The 23,496-nt window shown below is 44.3% G+C and overlaps 1 protein-coding gene across 2 annotated transcripts in view; it reads right to left on the reverse strand.

Moving 5' to 3' along the window:
• The window catches only part of LOC119971857 (ethanolamine kinase 1-like), a 537,556-nt gene that overhangs the window by 92,986 nt on the left and 421,074 nt on the right, over positions 1-23,496 (reverse strand). For both annotated transcript variants that reach the window (XM_038808086.1, XM_038808085.1), the window contains one exon: positions 9,838-9,911. In XM_038808086.1, coding sequence (XP_038664014.1) covers positions 9,838-9,911 — 74 coding nt within the window. The remainder of the gene's footprint in view (positions 1-9,837; positions 9,912-23,496) is intronic.

Here is a 23,496-nt window from a genome sequence, read left to right on the forward strand (position 1 = left end):
GTAGTCCTCTGTGTTGGATCCCACTGAGCGCAATATAGGACCCAAGCAGATTGAGATTCATAATGCACAACCTTTGAGCTAAGCTGGTTTAGTTCAGTTAGCTAGATAGCTGGTTCATGATGCAGAGAAAGGCCAAATCCCATGCCAGTTGTGGTTATTCATGAAGGCTCTGCCTTCTCAAACTTTCCCCTCGCCTGATCCTCAGGTTAAACCAGCACCAGTCAGGTCTCCCCCTCAAAGGGGAAAGCAGCCTGTGGTCATCTGGAACTATGGTGCCTTTATCTTTTACCTATTTTACCTAAATTCTTATTTAGGGAATCATTCAAAATGTGTTAATTTGTAATTTAAATTGCTGTAATATCACAATAGAGGAAGTCATAATCGAGCAGCATGTCTGTGGTTTTAATTTTATTGCTTTTCATCACTGATATCAAGAGGCATTTTGTGGGGTCATCTCCCACATTATTCAGTTGAAAGATATTGAAAAGAATTAAAAGGATTTTGGACCCTTTACGTTTTGAAACAATTTATTCCCCATGAAAGTCAAGCATCGTACCATACCCTCTTTTAGGGTTCAGTACAATTATCTTACTCAGAGATAAACCTGACTTATTTTGTTGCCTGGATATAATGCCCGGGCGATATGGTATTTACCATGATTTCGATCACACAGGAAAACATGCTGGGCATTTCACATGGTCTTCAGTATATTTTATCACAAGTAATGGGTAATCGCTATTCTTGTAACATGCTGCCTGGCACAGAGCATGCATATGTGAGCTGATTTGAATCCGCTGTCATGTGAGAGTCCCTTTAAGAAAAGTGTGCTTTATCAAATGGCTGCAGTGATGCCATTGTGTGGGTGGAGTTGGGCTCTGCTCTGCTTTTTACTTTCGCTTTGAGCTGGAAGCTGTTTTTGGCTCTGAGTTTAGTTTTGTTTTCAGTTGGGGGAGCTGCATTTAAGCAAGAAGGTGTATTTTGATTTCTCTCTCTGCCTACTAAAGAATGTCTCCAGATCACTTGATAATTTCAAAGTAATACCTGTTTCTGTAAAGAATGCAAACCTACTGTATTTGTTAAATAGGATTTTGGACTTATGGATGTTGTTAGGAAAGTTATTAAGGGTTACCTATAGAGTATTGCATCTGTGTGATTATCGGTGTTGGTAGTTGATAAACTGTTTACTGCGTGTTTATAAAGTGTTAACTGAATTCATAGAACAAACATTGTTGAGTTTTAAACATACTTTAGCTCTCTGTTGCATCACACCTGTAAAATGGGCCCTTGTGCTCCCCATAACCAAAATCTATTTAAAGTTGTGGGTCAGGTGAACTCCATGATATACTTTGATGTTCTCTAAACCCTGGCCCATTATACCACACAAACCCTGATTTGCTCACAGAGAAAATATATAAATCGTATTTATATAGCACCTTTCCAAATCTCAGGAAGCCCCAAAGTGCTTTACAGCCAATTGAAGTGTTGTCAGAGTTGTAATGTAGGAACTGTGGCACTACCTCATATTCAGCTAGCTCCCACAAAGATAAGGGATAAATATTGTTTCAGACCTGGGCAATTCCCCCGTCCTTCTTTCAACAACATCATAGCATCTTTTGGGTCTGCCTGTGAAGGAACGCAAGGCCTCAAACATCTCATCTGAAACACAGCATCTCTGACAGCCCAGCATCCACTCAGTGCTGCAATGATATGTCAGACTCGTGTTAAGTGGTCAAGCCTTTGGATTGGGGCATGAAACCACAACCTTATAATTCAAGGAAAGTACCACTGAGCCATGGTAGATATCTTCATGAAGCAGATCTTTTCCATCTTGGTTGCAGGGTAAAATTCTGAGGAGGAAGCCTAAACCAGGACAAGTATAGGTTCTTTATCCAGCACAGAATCGACGACTCCAAAAATGGTCCAACCGGATCTTTGAGATCTCCACAACAGGACAAAAAGATTTAGTGTTATTGTTGTCACCACCTGTTTAAAGGCAGTGTGATTTGAGTCACCTCAAAGGCACCTCCTGCTTCTGGAATATTTTCATCAACAATACTCAAAATTAAGTGGGAAGACAGGTAAACAACCTCCAACATCTTCACCAAAGTCACCTCCTCTAGCATCACATTCATGATCATGCAAAGTCAGTTCCAATGGTCTAGACATGACATCCACATGCCTAATAATCAGCTTCCGAAGCAGATCTTCATTTTACAACTTAAGCTTGGCATCCAATCTCAAGGAGGGCAGGTAAAACGTTTTAAGGCCACTTTGAAGAATTCATTGAAAGAGAAGAGGGTGGGGGGGGGGGGGGGGGGGGGAATCAGTGCATGGGAGAAACCTGCAGCACACTGTGCGGTGTGGTAGCATCTCATCCAACAAGCTTCAACCAAGTCGGTGACTGAGCACATAAACGATGCTGCAGAGAAAAGATGAAAGTGGAAGGAGAGAGATCATCTGCTCAAAGAACTCCCCTTCCTCAGGGCAACTCTTGTCTTTTCTGCCCAAGGAGGTGTGGCTCCAAGATTGGCCTGCTGAATTACCTGAGGACACACAGATCAAGAAGCCTGGCAAAATCATCCTTGTTTCAAAGGACTGATCAAGACGATGGAAACACTTTCCTACGAGTCTTGCAAACTTGCATCTGTCCACCTTTCCTTCACAAGTGATTACCATATATGTCATTTCCTTGCTTGACAGGAAGTGTCTTTTTGTCTAGAATCAACTTAATTTTATGCATTCTGTTCCTCGATACCATAACATCAAAATACATCAGATTATCCTATAGGCAGGCACCTATTCAACAGTCAATATAGCTTCAAAGGGATAGATCACGTCTGACCTACCTCTTCAACCTCTTGAGGAGGTGACAATTTAAGTGAAGTGTGGAAAACCCTGCGTTATGGTACAGCCCAACTTCCAAAAGGCATTTGATTCGGTGAAAGGTTTCTGATTAAGTTTAATGCTATGGCAATTCATGATATGTCTTCGAGACAGATAGAAATAGACTGAAGATGATAAAGAAAGATAGACATTAATTGGTGGAGCAATGGCAAGAAAATGGAAGAACTACTTGGGCTACCTGAATTTACAGAATTGGTATGGATTCCGACACTCAATACAAATTAGTCAAATTTTCATATGATATCAAATTGAAAGTACCAGTGGAATCAAAGGAAGCAGCTCAGAAATGAATAAACATTGGCAAAATTTAGTAAAGAAATGAAATGCCATGGAGACAAGTGGCAAATACTAAACATAGGAGGCAAAAATGGCAACACACACACTCCCAAAATGCTTTTCAAATGGTTACATATGAAACTGAAAGAGACGGAGGAGTCATAATAGATTTGGCGCTGAAGATGTCAACTAATGCTGAGCAATTAAACAAATGCAACAGAAGGTTGGACTACAAAGCCAAAACAATAGAGTACAGGCCCAAAGAATTGATGATGAAACTGTACAAAGCTGAACATTGAGAAACAAAGAAGGCAGTCCGATCACTGAAGATCCTGCAAAGTAGACTCTTGAGCCGATTCTTAACGTTGAAAGGCTGACTTATGAAGAAAGATGGAGAAACGTGGGCTTTTCAACCTGGAAATGAGCCGTCTCTGGGGTGATGTGTACATCAGAGAGAAATCTAGAATATTACTTCAAATCCAATTGCAAGAGTAGTAGAAGAGAATATATATTCATTGTAGCAAAAGGTAAGTTTAAGACTGACATAAGAAAGCTCTTCATATAAAACGTGATCAGACGAATAAAACGTTTACAACTTCTGGCTCACAGTGCTTTACAACCAATGAAAAACTTATTTGAAATGCAGTCACTTCACAGCCAATTTCAATAAAGCAAGTTTGTCAAGCAGCAATGTGATAATTACAAGATAATTTTTTTAGTGATGTTGATAGTGGGATAAAGACTGGCCAGAACACGAGGGATAGCTCCTCTAGTCTTTTTTGGAATAATGCTAGGGCATATTTTGCATTCAGTTGAGAGAGCTGGAAGGTAATGTGGTATACCTGGTTCCTTCACTCCCCTTGTAGCTGCTGCATGGAGACGTTTGTGTCCACATTAAGTTTGCAAGCAAGGAAAGCGCACTGTGCGGTGCTGTCGATCTGCAAGTATATGGGGTATTTTAAGTATTACCTGAAAGCCTTCCCTTTGATGCTAACGTCCATAACGTCATTCACCTGAGGAAGGAGCTGCGCTCCGAAAGCTCGTGTTTGAATCAAACCTGTTGGACTTTAACCTGGTGACTTCTTACTGTGCTCACCCCAGTCCAATGCTGGCATCTCCACATCTTTGATGCTAACAAGTGAGATGTCCATCTTGCTGTTACAGTCTTCTCTGTCTCCTTTGTCTTTGCATAGTGTGATGGTTTTTGCATCACACATTTTCTGCGGGATGGAGCCCACTTTCCCATAGAGAAGGAGATGGTCATTGTTACAACCTGCCTGCTTACCATTGGCTGGGGACTAGTGACAATCCCACAATCCTATGGGAGTATGAGCTTCCCCAGCCAATGGTAAGCAGGCAGGTTATAACAGTCATAAAGGCTTTATGGGCATACCCTGGCAAGAAAACAATCAGGCATGCAGCAGGTCACTCAAAAGCAGAGCTCCTAAGTGTTTTAGCATTCACCAAGCAGAGGTGGTTTCATTGGCAGCGATTTGTTTGAAGGATGGACATTACCAAGGGATTTTTTTTATGGTGAGGTACCTGGAGCCAGATGACCAGTGGGAATTCAATGCTCAGCATCAAATGGTGCTGGCAAGCATGACAGAAAGACCCGAGGCAATGATTACCATGCCTGGGAGTCAGTAGCTGATAAGGGAGGAAAAGGGTGTCACCTCCATGCACCACTGCAAAGATCAGGGGCTACAAAGCTGTGCCATATGAAAATAGCCCCTCTAAAATGGATTGTATCTGGTGTGTCCGTCATCTTTCTAGATGGATGGATGAGAGAGCAAATGAGATCTTAGTTTAATATCCTATCCAAAAGACAGCACCTCCGACAGTGCAGCATTCTGATTACTACCCCGGAATCAATCTAGATTTGTGTGCTCAAGTCTTTGGGGTGGAACTTGAACCCACAACCTTTTGACTCAGAAGTGAGACTGCCGAGGTGAGAGTGCAGAGGTGAGAGAGGTGAGCCATGGAAACAGACTTCCAGACAGAAAAATGGAGGGGGAAAAGCCTTAGAAATCATTAGATACTGCAATTGAGGGAACTGAGAGGTATTTCTGGATACATGAATCAGATGGTTTGAATGACTTTCCTCATTCATAATTATCCTGTGATAAGGATAATTGGATGTTTGATTCTGGAATGTTGAATTCTTAAGAGGCTAGAATTCAAATTTTATGTAAACCCAAGCAGTCGCAGTTAAGATGCACTAGCTGTCCTTAGATTATTCTAATTATAGTTAATGTCAATAAGTTGAGAAAGAAGATATTACTTTACTTGTGGCTGCCTTGAAGAATTTTCTATGGTTTTAGTTAAACTGATACTTTTGTTTGAATCCAGATATAAGGACTGACTTTAGCACAGTCAGGCTAACAAAAGCCACACTGTTTCTTTGCATCACAACGTATACTTATGCAATTGGAACATTTTTTCCCCCCCAAAATTATTCTCTGGCAATTTTATTTTCATTCGAATATACCTTTTCTTTAGTTTAATGAGATATTTCATAAAAAGGCATAGACCTTAAAAGTGACGACCAGTTGTATTTAACTAAAGCTTGATTCTTCTCACTCAAGGTCCAAATCAAAGCAAGGAGCAAAGAACAATATTGCCACATACAGTAATAAAGTCATTTATCAGCAACTTCCGATCAGTTCCAAGACATATGGACGCAAGCCCCTGCTGAGTTTGAGCCCTGGCTGATTTAATAGCTCATGACAGAATGTCCTATTATATTTTTAAATGAATGATAATATGGTTATTTGAATCTAACGTGTAACTGCATACCTGCCAATAATCAGAAGCGCAGCAACTTGTCACAATCCTGATGGTGGTTAAGTGCTAGTAGAAATGTCAGGAGAGTTTTTTTCTTTGGTTCTGTGTCTGTCTGCAAAGGAAGTCACTGTATTTTTCTTCCATTTCAATGAATGGAAGGAAGATCAGGGGCACTTTACAGGCGTGAACTACAAACTGCCTGAATATCTGATTTTTACTGCACCCAGGCAATCCAGTGTGCTGGTGTGTGCTTAACTCTGTCGTGTCTGTAGATTTTTTCTGTTGCATCTGTGAAAGTTGACCCTCACCCAAGTGTCTCTCACAGCTTGTACACTATCTGTTGTTTGACACACCATTACATGTCTCCAGCTTTGATACACATCGTAGCTGGGTGATTCTGAAGTCTTCGTCTTCGTCATTGCAGGTGGTAATGCCATGCCGAGTCAACCTTGCTTGACACAAACAAGACAATAGTGATTGTGTAAGGCTGCCTGATAGCAAGAACCACATGTGGGATTACTTTGGCAAAGGGTAAGTCAAAAACTGAAACAATTGGGCTAAAGCCTTAACCTCAAGTTAATTATTGCCATCGGTAATATTCTTTATCCTATCCCGTTGTCTGATTAGTTTCCAATTTGAAGTTAAAATTATGAGATAGTCATGCTAGAACTATGAAGATGGGGAGCAGAGAAATTGATTTTGCACTGCGCTACTGCAATTTTTCAGCATTACATTTTTGGATTTCTTCGCACCACAATGGAGCGTGTGCTGTCTATTTCTCCTTGCTATGTGTAGCACGTCAGCTCGGCCAGTATAAAATACACCTGCCATTTCTCTGCCCACTTGCACAATTTGTCCAACTCACTCTGTAATTTCTGAGCCGCTTCCCCCGATGTGTCTTTCAGAGGGCAAGTGCTGACTCAATGGGCTGAATGGCCTCCTTCTGCACTGTAAAGATTGTTGATTCGGTGTCAGATGAAGACATCTGAGTTCAGCAATGAAGCACTCCATTGACTATCTGTCAACAATCACTCGACCCACATATGAGGAATGAGCATCTTTGTACAGTGCCAGGAGCCCAGCAGAAACCAGGGAACCATGTCCCTTACAAGGCGAGCCCAAGGTTTGATCACCGGCACCAGTCTGCAGTGCTCGCAGGGAAGGGAAGAAATAAACAGAAGACAATCGGAAAGAATAAAACAGCAGAATGGTAATATCTTGTCATTTATTTGTTCGTCCCTGTCTATATAACATCCTCCAGCCATACAAACCTTCGCAGACTTCCTGACACCTTAAAGCAGCAGTGGGATTAGAGGAGGCAGCTCAGAAATTACAGAACTAGTTGAACAAAATATATTCATTAGAGAATAATGGCAGATGAAATTTAATGTAGACAACTATAAAGTATTGCACCTGGTAAGGAAGAATAAGTGGTGCACCATACTCTGTGAATCATGTTGAAATAGCAAAGGACAAAGTTGAAAGAGACCTCAAATTTAAGTATTGCTGAAAAAAGACGTCTTGTTCAAGCTTTCTGTCCTTCATTCATCAGGACAATTGCAAGAATACTAATGTCTGGAAAACTTTATACTGTATGTGAAGAAGGTGTTGATTGGTTGTCAAGTGTCTTTTCTCAGCAATACTCAAGTTCTATACCACCAAATAACCACTTGTAGACCTAGAATTCTTAGTAGCCTTGAGACTATGCATGTTCAATGAATGCAAAGCTGAAAAGAACAAAGCCAATAGAATGCTGATCTATATAACCAAAATACATGATGAAGGATGTTGTGATTGAACTGCACAACTGTCTGGTCAGACTGTACCTGCATCGCTGTGTTCATTTCTGGTTACTGAGACATTTAATTACTAGAGTCAGTGAAGAGAAGAGACACAGGCCTTGTGTGAAAGTTTAAAGTTATGAGGAGAAATTGGAATGGGGACATCTGGGAAGTGATCTGATGCAGGTATGCAAGACAGTTATAGGAAAGGAAAATGTATACCAAGGTAACAGATTAGAGTCTAGAGACAGAATATTACACAAACTGCCGTTCCGTGCGCTAAAATCAACCCAAAATAAGAAAATTACCTTATTTTTGTAAAATGATAAAACATATAAAACATGGCTGTATTATTACAGGGGCTGGAATTATGTAAGGAGTGAACTCTAACCCCTTCGAAGTACACATTGAAACTCAGATTGAGAGTTGAAAGAGACTATTTGAATGGCTCTGTCCCTTTGAGAGAGCCATTTATTATTCTGCATGTGCTTTAATGTTTAATGTTTTCAGAAAAATAAAACAAAATAATGCTTACATTTGTAATTAAATGCTAATTTTCCACATGAATTGAATGAAGTGGCAAGAAGCAAATATTTCCAAGTGATACAATAAACTGTAAGTAGCAACAATTGTGAGGGCATAGCCACATTCTATACTAATGGGAGAGCACTCCATTTGAGCCAAACCTTGAGCACTTACTAATCATATTTCATGCCTCCAGCTTAAGTGCCACTTTACTGGTACACCTAATCTCTTAAAAGAATTGTTGGATTGAGAACCATACAAGATAAAATAAAAGGGAAATAGTAAAAACATTTACGTGCTTTAAAGTTTCGCATAAAGTTTTACAGTGGCCAAATCAAGTGTCAAACTTTGCAGCATCTTTCACTTTACACAGCTGAAACATGAATAAAATGTGTATACTTACTGCAGGGTAGGTTCGACAATACACTATATTCATCCAATAAAACTGTTTGAGATATCTGATAGTCTAAGTACCCATTTAGCCCTGTCGTTATTAATGGTTTGGCACACATGCATCCAAACTACAAGTGAATTATCAGTTCCTCCCTTAAGTGTAGTAAGGATGGTGAGTTTATTTTTATAAAAGAAATAAAGTGATCCAATGGAGAATTTTCCATGCTTCTCCGTGATCGTTCTATTGTCACGTGCATGTGGATTTCATTATGAACTAGCCCCAGGCGCCTTTAGTCTTGTACCTAAGCCAACAGTAATTCGGTTTATGGAGATCATATGGCAATGAAACAGAGCTTGAAAGACAGAACTCCAGAACCATATTTGATGAATTTCCTATGATTTGAGTCTGGGTTTATTCTTTCCTGTTGTGGAACAGACACCCTACAGCACACGCGCCGAACTTGGATGAGCGACAGTAAGAGCCAATTAAACTACAATATACGCACTGTTTTCGCACATCTCATATTGCATTTCCTATCAGGAAAAAGACCCTGTAAATGATCCAAATGTGGGCAGGAAACCACACAGAGTGAAGGTTGCCTTTGTCATTAACAATTAATGTAACCCCTAAAGCTGGAAACAACTACTGGAACCAAACTGTGCGTTGAGTGGTTAAGTTAGAAAAGGATGAGTTATGAGCAGGACATAACGTGAAGGGCGCTGCAAAAAATAAATTAAGTGGGCCAATTGGAATGATAACTTTTTTGATGCATTTTTAACGAAAGCACTGAAGTATTCAAATCACATTTTAAAAAGGTTTGCAGACGTGCTCCGAGAAATGAGGTTTGAGCGCAAGGCGAGAAACACCCGACGGTATTTCAATCTTTTGATTGATTTGTCCTAATCGGAATAAATGCCAGTTTTCATTAACGCGACCAAAATGTCATCAAGTAGTTTAAAGTGCTTTAATGCTGTTTTATCGTTTACATTTTTGGGGCAGGGTGGAAATGAATCCCATCTGTGGGTTACAAAACATTAAAGAAAAACATGACAGACTATTTAGACGTGCTGCTTCCAATTGCATTAGAGTTCACATTGTCAGCAACAATGAGCCAGACACAGGCTAGATTTTTTTTGTTTTCTTTCACTTTGTCTAAAAAAGCAAGGCACTTACCTCAGGAAATCAAACTCAATGGTGGAATATCTTGCCTGGAGAACTGCCCAGAGGCCCCAGGAAAAGTGTGAAGCCTAAACAGAGAAGAAACTAATTCAGGCCAAAAATAAGTTCCAAAAAAAAAAGAGCGATATTACACTACAGGTACATAAAAAACAAAGGCATGCTACAGGTACATAAAAAACAAAGGCATGCTTAAACCAAAAACTGCATTGGCAAAATAAATCTCTTCTGGTAATGCACAGCTATTGAAATGCAACTGTGGTTACTGGACATATTTATACCATGTTGAAAAAAGATTAAACCCCCTCACTTGACAAAATATTTACTGTGCCCTTACTGTAAACCCGTTGTTACAATATGACATTTCCTTTATATTCTCCAACTCACAATTTTATTTCCCACTTAAACAAATAGTAGCACGTCTAGTTATCAGAAAGGGTAGAGCTATCATTACCGGCTCAAGCATATTTGGTGCACAAGGCTAACAAAATAAATATGTAAATAAGTGGATTCCCACTCATCGAGGAATAGAGGTGATGACTGTGAATTATTTTTATTTACTCATGCAGACATCCTTTCTTACCAATTACAAGCAGCCACCATAAACTGTGAGAATTTCTAATGAGTTACCCATGCAACCGGTGATGTAAGCAAAGAATGAAAGACAGAGTATAGTCTTGTAATTGTTGTGTTTCTGGACTAATAATCCAAAGGCCTGCATTAATAATCCAGAGAATGTGAATTTGAAACACACCATGGTGATTTAAGAAGATGATTTCAGTTTTACTTCACACATATAAGATAAAAGACTGATATCAGTAAAAGTGATTGCAAATTTGTTGGATTGTTGTAAATGCCCAATCGGTTCGGGAATGCCCATTGTTCTTATCTGATCTGACCTACATGTGTTTCCAGTCCCACATCAATGCAGTTTACTCTTCACTGCCCTCTGAAATGAACCAGAAATCATAACAGTTCAAGGAGAAGGGAAAACAGGGCATTCTTGCACCTAAGAATGAAATAAAAAGACTTGTATTTAAATGGTGCCTTTCACAACCTCAACTCATCCCAAAGTACTTTAGTTAATAAAGCATTATCGAAGTGTAGTCGCTGCTGCAATGCATCTGATTAACACACAGCAAGCTCCCGACTACAGCAATGTGATTATGGCCCGATGAAGTTTGTCTTTGTGAAGTTGAGTACAGTATGTATACTGGACACCAAGGAAAACGCCACAGCTCTCCTTCGAAATAAAATCTCAGATTATCATCTCATCCAAAAGGTAACAACTCCAACAGTGCAGCACTCCTTCAGTACTGTACTGGAGTGTCAGCCTTGATTTTGTGCTTCAGCCATCAAGGTGGGACTTGAACCCATACAATAATGGCTCAAAGACAAGCCTTCTACCAACTGAACCGTAATTAGTACCTGAATAAAAAAGTTAATCGGTGAAGGAGCAAAGCTACACAAAATAACAACTAACGAGTAAAGAAATTGGACAAAGCTGGAATGAAACCGATCAGATTTGACATGAATGACCTGTTACTCGTCACTACAGTGCTTATTCAAAGTAGGTGAAGATGGAAGGCCAATGCTAGGTGTGTAGGGAGCAGGTGAGTTAACTCCATTTAAGCGCTATAGTTCAATCATTGAAGACAGAAGGCGAGAGCTTTGACAGAGGCATTAACAGCTCGGTAAGAACATTTTTTAAAGGTTAATGCATTTTTTGAACTGAAACTTATATTTTGTGAAAAATGGATCTATGATTGAAGCACTTCCAGAGTGCTTCATAAATTTGCCCTTTAGCAACATGACGGAAAAAGGTCTTATATTTTTACACTTCTTATCATTTGTTTAAGGGCACAAAAGAACAATTTTGATCTAAAACGCATACAATCTACAATTAGAGCCCACACATCCCGGATCTAGCGACAGCAATAATAACAACTTGCATATCTATAAATAAAATATCTGCCTTTACATTGCAAAAATTCCCAAGGTGTTTTACAAGAGCATTATTAAACAAACATTGACATTAAGTCACAGGAAAAGGCATTGGGATAGACAACTAAAAGCTTGGTCAAGGAGATTTCCAGTTCCTTTTATCCAATGGGAGAGTGGTTGTGAAAGAACATTAAAGGAAAATTGCATGAAGAAATGCATGACCTTTGACATTGAACAATAGCTTCCCAATGCCACTGCTGTAAAGGTAATGATTTTATTTTTAAAAGGCCTGTTGATATTTTCTGAAAGCACAGTTGATAAATATGCTGGTAGGGACTGCTGTGACCATCAATTCACTTGAGACACGATAGGAAGTAAACTGTGGTTTTAATAGTCTTACAACTGAGCCTGCCTCCGACCAAAAGAACTGAGGGCAGGCTCACACGGCTGCAGCACTTTATAATTCCGGTAATGGGAGGGGCCATGGGCGGAGCCGAGGGTGGAGCCCTGTACAAGCTCCTCATCTCCCCCTGTGGGCAGAGCTCACTGACAGAGCCCACAAGGACACAATACTATACAGTGTGAATTACATGAAGTACATTCACCACATTCACCCCCTGTAAAAAAATCAAGTCCAGCGGGGGTGACAGGTCTACAGGTTGAGCCGGTCCGGTGGCCGAGCCGTCCTTTGGGATCGGCGGAGCACCGGGGTTGCAGCTTCTTCGGGTGGCTGGGTGGTGACGGTCGGCGTGGATATGAGGGTGGACTCCGGGGGTGTTTCGGTCCGAGCTCCGTTCCTGACCAGTGTGATGGGTGAAGGGAGCGCAGGAACCTATAGGCATGGGGGCGCAGGGCGTGGGGGATTGGGTGGGGTGTAGTGTGAGGGGTACCTCGGCGGTGGTGGTGGTAGTGGTGGATCCTGCAGGCGCCAGGTCCCGGAGGGAAACGGTGTCCTGACGGCTGTCGGGGTATTCAATAAAAGCATAGTGTGGGTTCGCGTGTAGCAGTAGTACCCTCTCTACTAGTTGGTCCATTTTGTGTGTCCGGACGTGCTTCCGGAGGAGAACCAGGCCCGGTGTCCTCAACTAAGATGGGAGCGAAGCCCCCGTGGTAGTGCCCCTAGAGAAAATAAATAGTTGTTCGTGATGGGTCTGGTTAGTGGCAGTGCACAGGAGGGACCTAATTGCATGGAGCGCGTTGGGGAGGACCTGCTGCCAGTGGGAGGTCGGGAGATTTCTGGACTGGAGGGTCAGTAGGACGGTCTTATAGATCGTCGCGTTCTCCCTCTCCACCTGCCCGTTCCCCCTGGGGTTAAAGCTGGTAGTCCTGCTCGAGGCGATGCCCTTGTCGAGCAGGTACTGATGCAGCTCGTTGCTCATGAAGGACGAACCCCTGTCGCTGTGTACATAGCTGGGGAAACCGAACAGGGTGAAGACACTGTGCAGGGCTCTGATGACTGTGTGGGAGGTCATATCAGGGCACGGGATGGCAAAGGGTATGCGGGAGAATTCGTCTATGACGTTGAAGATGTACACATTTCGATTGGTCGAGGGGAGGGGCCCTTTGAAATCGATGCTCAGGCGTTCAAAGGGCCGGGACGCTTTTACCAGGTGGGCCTTGTCTGGTCTATAGAAGTGCGGCTTGTACTCCGCGCAGATCGGGCAATCCCTGGTGATGGCTTTTACCTCCTCGGTGGAGAAAGGCAGATTTCGGGCTTTGACGTAGTGGGCGAGCCGTGTGACCCCCTGGTGGCAGAGGTCGTTGTGGATAGCCTTTATGCGGTCGACTTGCGTGCTGCGCATATGCCGCAGACAGGGTATCTGGGGGCTCGTTGAGCTTCCCCGGTCGATATATGATGTCATAATTATAGGTGGAGAGTTTGATCCTCCACCTCAAGATTTTATCGTTTTTTATTTTGCCCCTTTGCGAGTTGTCGAACATGAAGGCAACCGATCTTTGGTCGGTGATGAGGGTAAACCTCCTACCTGTGAGGTAGTGCCTCCAGTGCCATACGGCTTCCACAATGGCTTGTGCTTCCTTTTCGACTGAGGAGTGTTGAAGTTCCGAAGCGGAGAGGGTTCGTGAGAAGAAAGCTACTGGTCTCCCTGCCTGATTCAGAGTGGAGGCGAGAGCGACCTCTGAGGCGTCGCTCTCCACCTGAAAGGGGACGTATTCATCCACTGCCCGCATGGCGGCTTTGGCGATGTCCTCCTTGATGCAGTTGAAGGCCTGGCGCGCCTCAGCTGACAGTGGAAAGAGTGTGGTCTTAAATAGTGGGTGGGCTTTGTCTGCATACTGGGGGACCCATTGGGCGTAACAAGAGAAGAATCCCAGGCACCTCTTGAGGGCCCTGGGACAATGAGGGAGAGGGAGTTGTAAGAGGGAACACATATGGTCCGGGTCGGGGCCCAGGACTCCGTTTTCCATGACATAGCCGAGGATGGCTAGTCTGGTTGTGCGGAAAACGCATTTCTCCTTATTGTAGGTGAGATTGAGTTTCTGGGCGGTTTGGAGAAATCGGTGGAGGTTGGCGTCGTGGTCCTGCTGATCATGGCCGCAGATGGTGACATTGTCCAAGTACGGAAATGTGGCCCGCAGCCCGTACTGGTCCACCATTCGGTCCATTGCTCGTTGGAACACCGAGACCCCATTCGTGACGCCAAAGGGGACCCGGAGGAAATGGAAGAGGCGGCCATCTGCCTCAAACGCCGTGTAGTGGTGGTCCTCTGGGCGGATTGGAAGCTGGTGGTATGCAGACTTCAGATCCACCGTGGAGAATATGCGGTACTGGGCGATCTGGTTAACCATGTCTGCAATCCTGGGGAGGCAGTACGCATCGAGGTGCGTGAACCGGTTAATGGTTTGGCTGTAATCAACCACCATCCGGAACTTTTCCCCGGTCTTGATGACCACCATCTGAGCTCTCCAGGAGCTGTTACTGGCCTCTATGACTCCCTCATGTAGGAGCCGCTGGACTTCGGCTCTGATGAATACTCTGTCCTGCAGGCTGTACCGCCTGCTGCGGGTGGCTACTGGCTTACAGTTAGCCGTTAGGTTAGCGAAGAGTGGAGGGGAGTCGATTTTTAGAGTTGCTAAGCTGCATATAATGAGAGGAGGTAGGGGTCCGCCGAAGCCAGCGAATGACATGCCACCTTCCGCCACCGAGAAACACGCAGCTTGGAGGTCGGAGAATCCTGCCCAGGGTCTGTCTGCAACCTTTGCGTCACATTTGACCTCTGGGTGCGCTTCCAAAAACATACTTGTGACATCATTGGGCTGCCTATTTTCAGCTCTGTGTCGTTGCTCGACTTCACCCCCTGTCTCACCTCATCTACTGCTGAAACCCTCATTCATGCCCTCATGACCTCTGCGCTTGGCTATGCCAATGCAGACTTGGCTAGGCTTCCACATTCCAGCCTTCCCTAAACTTGAGGTAATCCAAAACTCCGCTGACCATGTATTAGCTTGCATTACACCCTGTTTCCCTATCACCCCTGTGCTCACTGACTGCCTTTCATTCCCAGTCGTGCAACATGGTGCTCATCCTTGTTTTCAAATCCTGCCATGTTCTCAGGCTTCCCTATCTTGTAACCTCCTCTTGCCCCACGACCCTTTGAGATATCTGTGTTCCTGTAATTCTGACCTCTTGGTGATCCCTGAATTTAATTCTTCTCTCATTGGTGGTTTCACTTCACTTACCTAGGCCTGAAGCTCTGGAGTGCCCGCCCTAAACTTTTCCACCTCTCCAACTTGATTTCCTACTTTAAAAACAAAATTCCTCCACCAAGCTTTTGGGCATCTGACCTAATATCTCCTTCTGTGGCTTGATATCAAGTCTTAGGCAGGATTTTTTGGACCTTCCCGCCAGCGGGGTTGTCTGGTCCCACCGAAGGCGCACCCCACCATCTGCAGTTCCCCGGTGCTGCAGATGTGGTGAGCAACGTAGATGGCCATTGACTTCCACGGGACTGGAAGATCCCACCGGCACCGAATAGCAAGTCGTTTCCACCACGGGAAAACATCCAGCCATTGTTATATATTACTTGGGATCTGTTGTAACATTCAAGGTACTGCATAAGTACAAGCTGTTGTTTCAATAGCCAGCATTTGCTGCCCATCTGGTAAGTAAGTAGTACAAAGTGCTGCAATTGACCTTAATGCCACTGAGCAATGTGTGTTAAAATTTTGCACCGTTCCTGCTCATTCACTATGGGAAATGTTCGGATGTGAACACCAGATGCGGACAAGATTGGGTCTAGCTATTAATTTGGCTGCTAACAGTCTGCTGTTTGTCTCGGGCCATTTTCTTGAGCCCATGGAACTCCACCCCATGGAACTGTACTCAAAACAGAGGACTGGGGCCGGCTTAGCTCAGTTGGCTGGGCAGATGGCTCCTGATGCAGAGCAAGGCCAACAGCACGGGTTCAATTCCCGCAACAGTTGAGGTTAGTCTTGAAGGCTCCACCTTCTCGACCTTGCCCCTTACCTGAGGTGTGGTGTTTCTCAGGCTACATCACCACCAGTCAGTTCCCCTCCCCAAGGAGAAAGCAGCCTATGGTCACCTGGGGTTATGGCGACTTTACTTTTACTCAAAACAGAGTTTGTACCTTCAGGAACAGTGTGTTGTGAGGAGGGAGGAGGGGGGGGGGGGGGGGGGGGGGGGGTTGGGGGAGGGGGGAGGTGAAAGGTAGGCGCGGGGTCGGCGCGGGGGAGACGTGGGGGTAGGCAGGTGGTGGGCGGGGGAGAGGCGGGGTGGGGGGCGGGGGGGTGGGGTGATTGAGAATGGGATATTATTGGTTTTTACAATGGACATCATCAGCTCCCATGTTGCCAGAAAAAGGGTTAGGTATTTCCATGGAAGTGACAGGCAAACAAAAAAAGGAACCAAGGTCTCTGTAATCCCGAAGCAGCAATATTTTCAATTAGAATCTGAACTTATTAACATGTTATCAATTACTGAATAGCTCAACCAAAGAACAAGGAATAAATGAAACAGCAAGGTTCACATGTCCTTTTGACTCATGTACTTGGTAAAACATAATTAGCCTTGAAAGAAAATGGAAAACTAATTTGGCCATAACAGCCAAAGCTTCTGATTGCACAGTTTGCGAGAGTATAAAGGAAATGTTAGCAGTGATTGAAAATCAATGTTTCATTTATAGGTGGTGTACAGGATCAGAAAGAATGGGAGAATTTTCAAAATGGCAGATCTAGGGTAGAGATTTTTTTCATCACTTGTTTTGATTTAAGGGAAGATTTACCGCTCTTTTTCAGGCAGACGTTGGGCAGTCAAGGAATTAAAATCACAGCACATCACTGAGGACTTGTCTTCCTGTCGGCTACCACAACATCCATATTTTCATCGGCCGCCAAAGCCATCAAAAGCCAATCTTTCCTTTTTGGCCATCTCGAGCTGATGGAAATGCAAAGGCAGAATCAGGGAGGGATGACAGCATCCTTCCTCAGACTGCAGGGTGACTGGAGGAGCCCAATCACCTGGTTGAGAAGATGGTGCCATCAATGCAATAAGGCCAACACTGCAAGGGTGGCATCTGTAGTGGAAACCTTGGCGCAGGACTTGTACTCCATGGTGGGGAATGTCCACTCCATGGGTCAGCTCATGACCACCTTGGCTGAGGGTATTACCTGCGTGGCTGAGGGTATGGGGTTGGATTCTCAATCGCATCGGGAAATCCACTACCGGCTGCTGGCAATGGAGAATCCAGTGTCGGGAAGAAAACGGGATTAGTGTTTCCAATGCTCCGTTCCCCTGCTGACATTGGGATCAAGTTTTTCATCTCACGCCAGCGGGAGGATGCAAATGGGTCATTAGACCTATTGACATCCTATTAACGGGCTGGCGCTATATTCTCCGGGCCCACTTGATTCTCCAGTCCTCTGGGCCTGGAATCGTGTGGGCAAGAATTAGTGCAGTTCTTGACAAATGTGCGATAGACCTAGCAGTGGGCCAAGGGGGTAACTCTTTAAGCGAGATGCCCCCAAAGTCCATCGGAGGGCCACCTTTCCCCCCACAATGCAAGTCCAGCATAAACCGCACCAGACCACTCCACCGAGAGACCCCCTCAATTAGACAGACCCCCACGAGAACCTCCCAATTAGAGGGACATCCACCAGAAACACCCTAATTAAAGAGATCCTTACCAGAGATCCCTTAATTAAACAGACCCCCACTAGAGACCAACAAATGTCTTCTTTCTGGGGCGGCTGCAGACAGGGATCTCTCTTCTAGGGGTTTGTTGCTCTTCTATCCCATGGAGGAGCACAATGGCCCCCAAGTACGTGGAGGGAGGAGGATCACCAGGAGTGCAGCTTGGGGCCTTCCACCCATTTGGCACCCCCCTTTCTCTGAGCAACACACCTCTGGCCCAGTACACCGCGGAGGGTAGCACTGCAACAGCTGCGCTGCCCAAAAGTATAATTGGACCATTAAGGTGCAGGCCCTTCCGGGATCACTCACCAAAGTCATCTCAGGCAACAGAGCGTGGAATGCAGCAGACTGCCTCAACGTCAGCTGTGGATCCGGGGGGGATCTTATAGAAACATGTAAAATCATGAAGAGAATAGATAGGATAGATGCGGGCAGGTTGTTTCCACTGGTGGGTGAAAGCAGAACTAGGGGGCATAGTCTCAAAGTAAGGGGAAGCAGATTTAGGACTGAGCTTAGGAGGAACTTCTTCACCAAAGAATTGTGAATCTATGGAATTTCCTGCCCAGTGAAGCAGTTGAGGCCCCTTCATTAAATGTTTTCAAGATAAAGATAGATAGTTTTTTGAAGAATAAAGGAATAAAGGTGTTCGGGCAGGAAAGTGGAGCTGAGTCCACAAAAGATCAGTTTTGATCTCATTGAATGGCGGAGCAGGTTCGAAGGGCCAGATGGCCCAGCCCTGCTCCTAGTTCTTATGTTCTTATGAAACACCTCGACGAAGTGTGAGGGCTAGGAAGAGTAAGAAACTATAGGCCCCTATTGGGTACAGGTGAGCAGAGATACCAGTTAAGATAGGCAACCACTATAAAAAAGCACATCCTCCCAGTTATTTCATGGCACCATGCTCCGCGAACCCCAACGCACACTCAATGCTTCATCCCTGTGCAGTGTGAGAGTGGCAACGCTATATCTCTACACCTCCCACACTGATAACAGAGTGAAGATGCATTGCTGCAGACCATTCCCCCATCCCCCTCCACCCCCCACCAGCCAAAATTGAGTGATTAGCTCACGTTGAACTTATCTGTGTCCCCCACATTCTCTCTGGTGCACCCTGAGCAGTGAAGCGCCTGGAGAACCGTGGCTGCCTGGGAGCTCACCTGCAATATCCCCCTTGGAGGTGAGGCTGCCAGGTTCATACTTTTGTTGACCTGTTGTAAATGTTGCCGGCCTGACATCACCCCGGTGCCCGGTAAGTTATTCCATGGGGGAAAAGGTCTGGAGCAAGTGCTTGGTAATGAATTAAAATAAGGTACCTGGATTTTGAGTCTGTACCGAGTTTCTCTAGGGCAGAGAGTACAGGCTGAGAATCGTCCCCACTGAATATAGCCATTAATGCACTTCAGTGTATTTCTAGGTAATTTTCTTGTGCGTTTTACTGTTGAACAACATTTATTTTGATTAAAATCTCTGGGACATCGTTCACTGGTCTTTACATCTTTCTTCACATTATTTCATTATGCAGTTGAGAGCAAGGATTTCAGGTTTCCCTTCTGGGATTGGGAATACTTGATTATTTAACATCAGTTGCTATCTTAATGCACCCCTTCACCCCACAACTAACCTCCTGACACCACAACCTCGCCCAACCAGACCACCCAATTATTCCCAACCCGATGTGACTTGACCAACCCGATCCATCTACCCACTCTCCCACCTGTTCCGCTCATCCACTTTTCTTTTTATTTGTTCATGGGATGCGCGCGTCACTGGCAGGTTCAGCATTTATTGCCCATCCCAATTGCCCTTGAACGGAGCAAGGCCATTTCAGGGGGCATTTAAGAGGCAGCTGCATTTCTGTGAGTATGTAGTCACATGTAGATCATGTACGGATGATTTCCTTCCCTAAAAGACATCGGGGAATCAGATGGGTTCTAACAATGGCCAGTGGTTTTGTTGTCATCATTAGATTTTGATTTGAGTGAATTTAATTCATTAAATTCAAATTTCTTCCATTGGCCATTGTGGGATTGCAACCCAGATGCCCAGACCATTCCCTGGGGCATCACATTACTGGACCAGTGCCAATCCAACTACGTCAGGTCCTTTCCTTGCCAACCTACCCACCTGACATCCTACTATCTGACTCAACAGCTACCCTACGGATCTGCCGTCCTACCAGCTCACCCATCAGGCACCGTACCCACCTGCCCATTTACCTGACCCCTCCTACCCATTCACTCATTCATCTACGACCCATTCATGAATTCAGGGGCTGGTTTAGCTCACAAGGCTAAATTGCTGGCTTTTAAAGCAGACCAAGCAGGCCAGCAGCACGGTTCGATTCCCGTACCAGTCTCCCCGGACAGGCGCCGGAATGTGGCGACTAGGGGCTTTTCACAGTAACTTCATTGAAACCTACTCGTGACAATAAGCGATTTTCATTTCATTTAAACTTATCTTACACACGCAAGTCCAATCAGAAGAGGGTTTGTCTTCTCTGCTAATTCTTTTAGACACTCTCTGTGTCGATTCCTACGCTGGGGGAGTTCTACTGCATCGTGGATTGAAAGTCTGGCCTTTTTAAATCTATCCAGCTAAGTGTGCAGTTTTCCGTCCATTAAGCGTTGGACTCATCGGTAATAACACAAATCAGAAGATTTAGTTTGTTTGAATGTGTTATCCCTTCAATGTACTGTGCATTTGTTTTGTTGTTAAAATCGTAATACCAATTATATTTTGAATTCTTCTTGTACAACACTTGGGACATTTTTTCATTCCAGCCAGTTTGCCTTGTGGTTGAGGCATTTCCATCTACAAGGATGCAATATTCCAAATACTGACTCTGCCGCATATAAACAACTCCATCTTTCTCACTCTTCTGTTCAATACACATTTCTATACAGATGCAAACATAAAATCAAAGTAGTTTAATTGGGTTCCAAAGTGATAAATTTTAAAAGAACATTCCTGCATAACCAGACTTCCACATACTGTAAACACAACCAGAGCTGTTTGAAAACAAGTTTTGAACATCATTTATCAGGTTCATTTTCATTGCAGGAAATCCTGAACTTGTACTATAGAAGTGCTATGTATTTCAATCAAAGTGACTCACTCGCTGGCAAAAGCAGTAGGGGCTGAAACAATTAAATGGTTTTAAGAATATAAGTAGATTGGTGGCTTTCAGCATTGGTATAGGCCATGGTAATGGAGTACTCCATGAGGCAGGAGGGGAATGTTGTGCAGGACACAACAGTCTGAGAGGTTAGAACATAGAACATAGAACAGTACAGCACAGAACAGGCCCTTCGGCCCTCGATGTTGTGCCGAGCAATGATCACCCTACTCAAACCCACATATCCACCCTATACCCGTAACCCAACAACCCCCTTAACCTTACTTTTTAGGACACTACGGGCAATTTAGCATGGCCAATCCACCTAACCCGCACATCTTTGGACTGTGGGAGGAAACCGGAGCACCCGGAGGAAACCCACGCACACATGGGGAGGACATGCTGACTCCGCACAGACAGTGACCCAGCCGGGAACCGAACCTGGGACCCTGGAGCTGTGAAGCATTTATGCTAACCACCATGCTACCGTGCTGCCTGGGCAGTGAGGTAAAAATAAACGGGTATTCTGGGGCATCACTGGATCTCCTCCCGAATCATTCCTTTGGGGAACAAATGGATAGAGATGGAATCCCTAAAAGAAGAGAAAGTGGTTTCTGAAAGGAGGAGGCTCGGTGGACCGAATCAATGCGTGTTTTTTTAATGTTCTGATGTCAGTAGCTATGTTCATTTATGTCAAGCACTAACATCGAAAAGACCCCATTCTGCGGACACAGAATTAATGTATAGTAACCATGTGTGAAGTATTCAAAATGGCATATCCAGGATTAGTGAATGAATTTGGGGTGCACCGCAGAAAACATTTTTAAGGAGTCTTTTCAAAGATTAAGCCATTTTTACATTCCTGCAGAGAGTCTTTTAAGGGGTTGGTAACGAGACGGGATAGTGTGGGGATGGTGGTGGTAAATTGTACATTCCACTGCGATCGGGAGGAATGCCCTACCATTGGATCAAGGAAGGACCTGTGATGCACATTCTCACATTCAGGCTGCAAGCTGATTTCTTATTATTATATTCATTTGAAATTAAGAAAGAATGGTCTCAGAAAACCCACAAAACATAGGTTGGAGCAGAGATGTGCATAGATTCAAGTGTGACACCTTAGGTGTGACTGGAATAGCCAGAAATAACATAGTCGGCATCGCAGCATTTGCCCATGAGGAATAACCAGCTGGGTCCTGAGATGCAGCAAACCTCCGACTGTTGTCTCGCCTGAGTGTTCCTGCCTCCAGCGGATGTGCATCAGCAAGTGTGTGGTGCTCACCAGAATGTGCCCCAGAGGTCTGACCACTACGGACACCCACCAGTATGTGTCTCTACGCTGGTCGAGGGTGGGGATGACAGCTGTGCCACGAACATGGTGGTCTTCTCTGGGCTGCCCACCGAGGTGTTCTCATGGGGGGGGGGGGGGGGGGGGGGGGGAAAACCACCCCGGATTGGCCGGCACCATCCTGCAGGATAATGGACAAGTGGGAGGGATGGGTCATTCTGTGTGGCTTTAACAACTCATGTGCGACAGATCATCTGGGTGGCGGCCGCCCCTGCCATTGGAAAACACATGGTGGGCGTGGTGGGAAGATCCCGCCCCTAACCTTTTCTTGGAACACTGCTTTGAAATCTAGAATCATTTTTGTGCTTTAAAAACATGAAAATGCTGGAAATGCTTTCAATCAATGATTTAAAGAAAAGGATCGCCTGACGCTTTGGGTGGGATGCTTTCGCCGAACTCGCACATTCAAAGCGTTAAATCAACTTTCTTTTTTCAAACACTGAGAAACCTGCTGTGCAATACCAGCATTTTTCGTTTTAATCCCTCATCTCCAGCCATTGTGGATTGCATTGTCCTTCTTCACTTTGGAAACAGAATTGGCCAAATATGGCTTTCCATTTTTGCCACACTTAAGTAGCACAGGCTGTTTTTGCCTCAATGCAAGCATTGCCTTCACCCCACATTGGGCTGGCCCGAAATGTGTCACCTGCTAATTGCCAGAATCAAGAGCATTCCTGTGTGCTGAATTTTGGTGAGCTTTGCATGTCCTGCCATTGTATTTAGCAGGAGACCACAGGCATCTACCTCCAAAATGAACAAGGAAATAAACTGGCGAACAACACTATAACTGAAAACATACTTAACACCACTGAATCTTCCATATTTTACCCAAAGCAGGCTTCAGCCAAATTATAATGGTACATATTTTGCATCAGATCACACAAATTCTGCATTGTGGGTATCTAAATAAAGAACTGAAAATTGCATTCTTTTGGCATGATGCACACTTGTCACCAGAGAGTAAGTAAAGGTTAAGCTGTTGAAAGTATTTAAATCCTCCCACAGACAGTATGTTCTGCAGTTGGGCTGCTTTTTCTCATTCTTTTAAAAATAAAAGAATCCTGGGAGTTTGATATCAAT

Source organism: Scyliorhinus canicula, chromosome 9 (genome assembly GCF_902713615.1).
Source record: "Scyliorhinus canicula chromosome 9, sScyCan1.1, whole genome shotgun sequence".
NCBI lineage: Eukaryota > Metazoa > Chordata > Chondrichthyes > Carcharhiniformes > Scyliorhinidae > Scyliorhinus > Scyliorhinus canicula.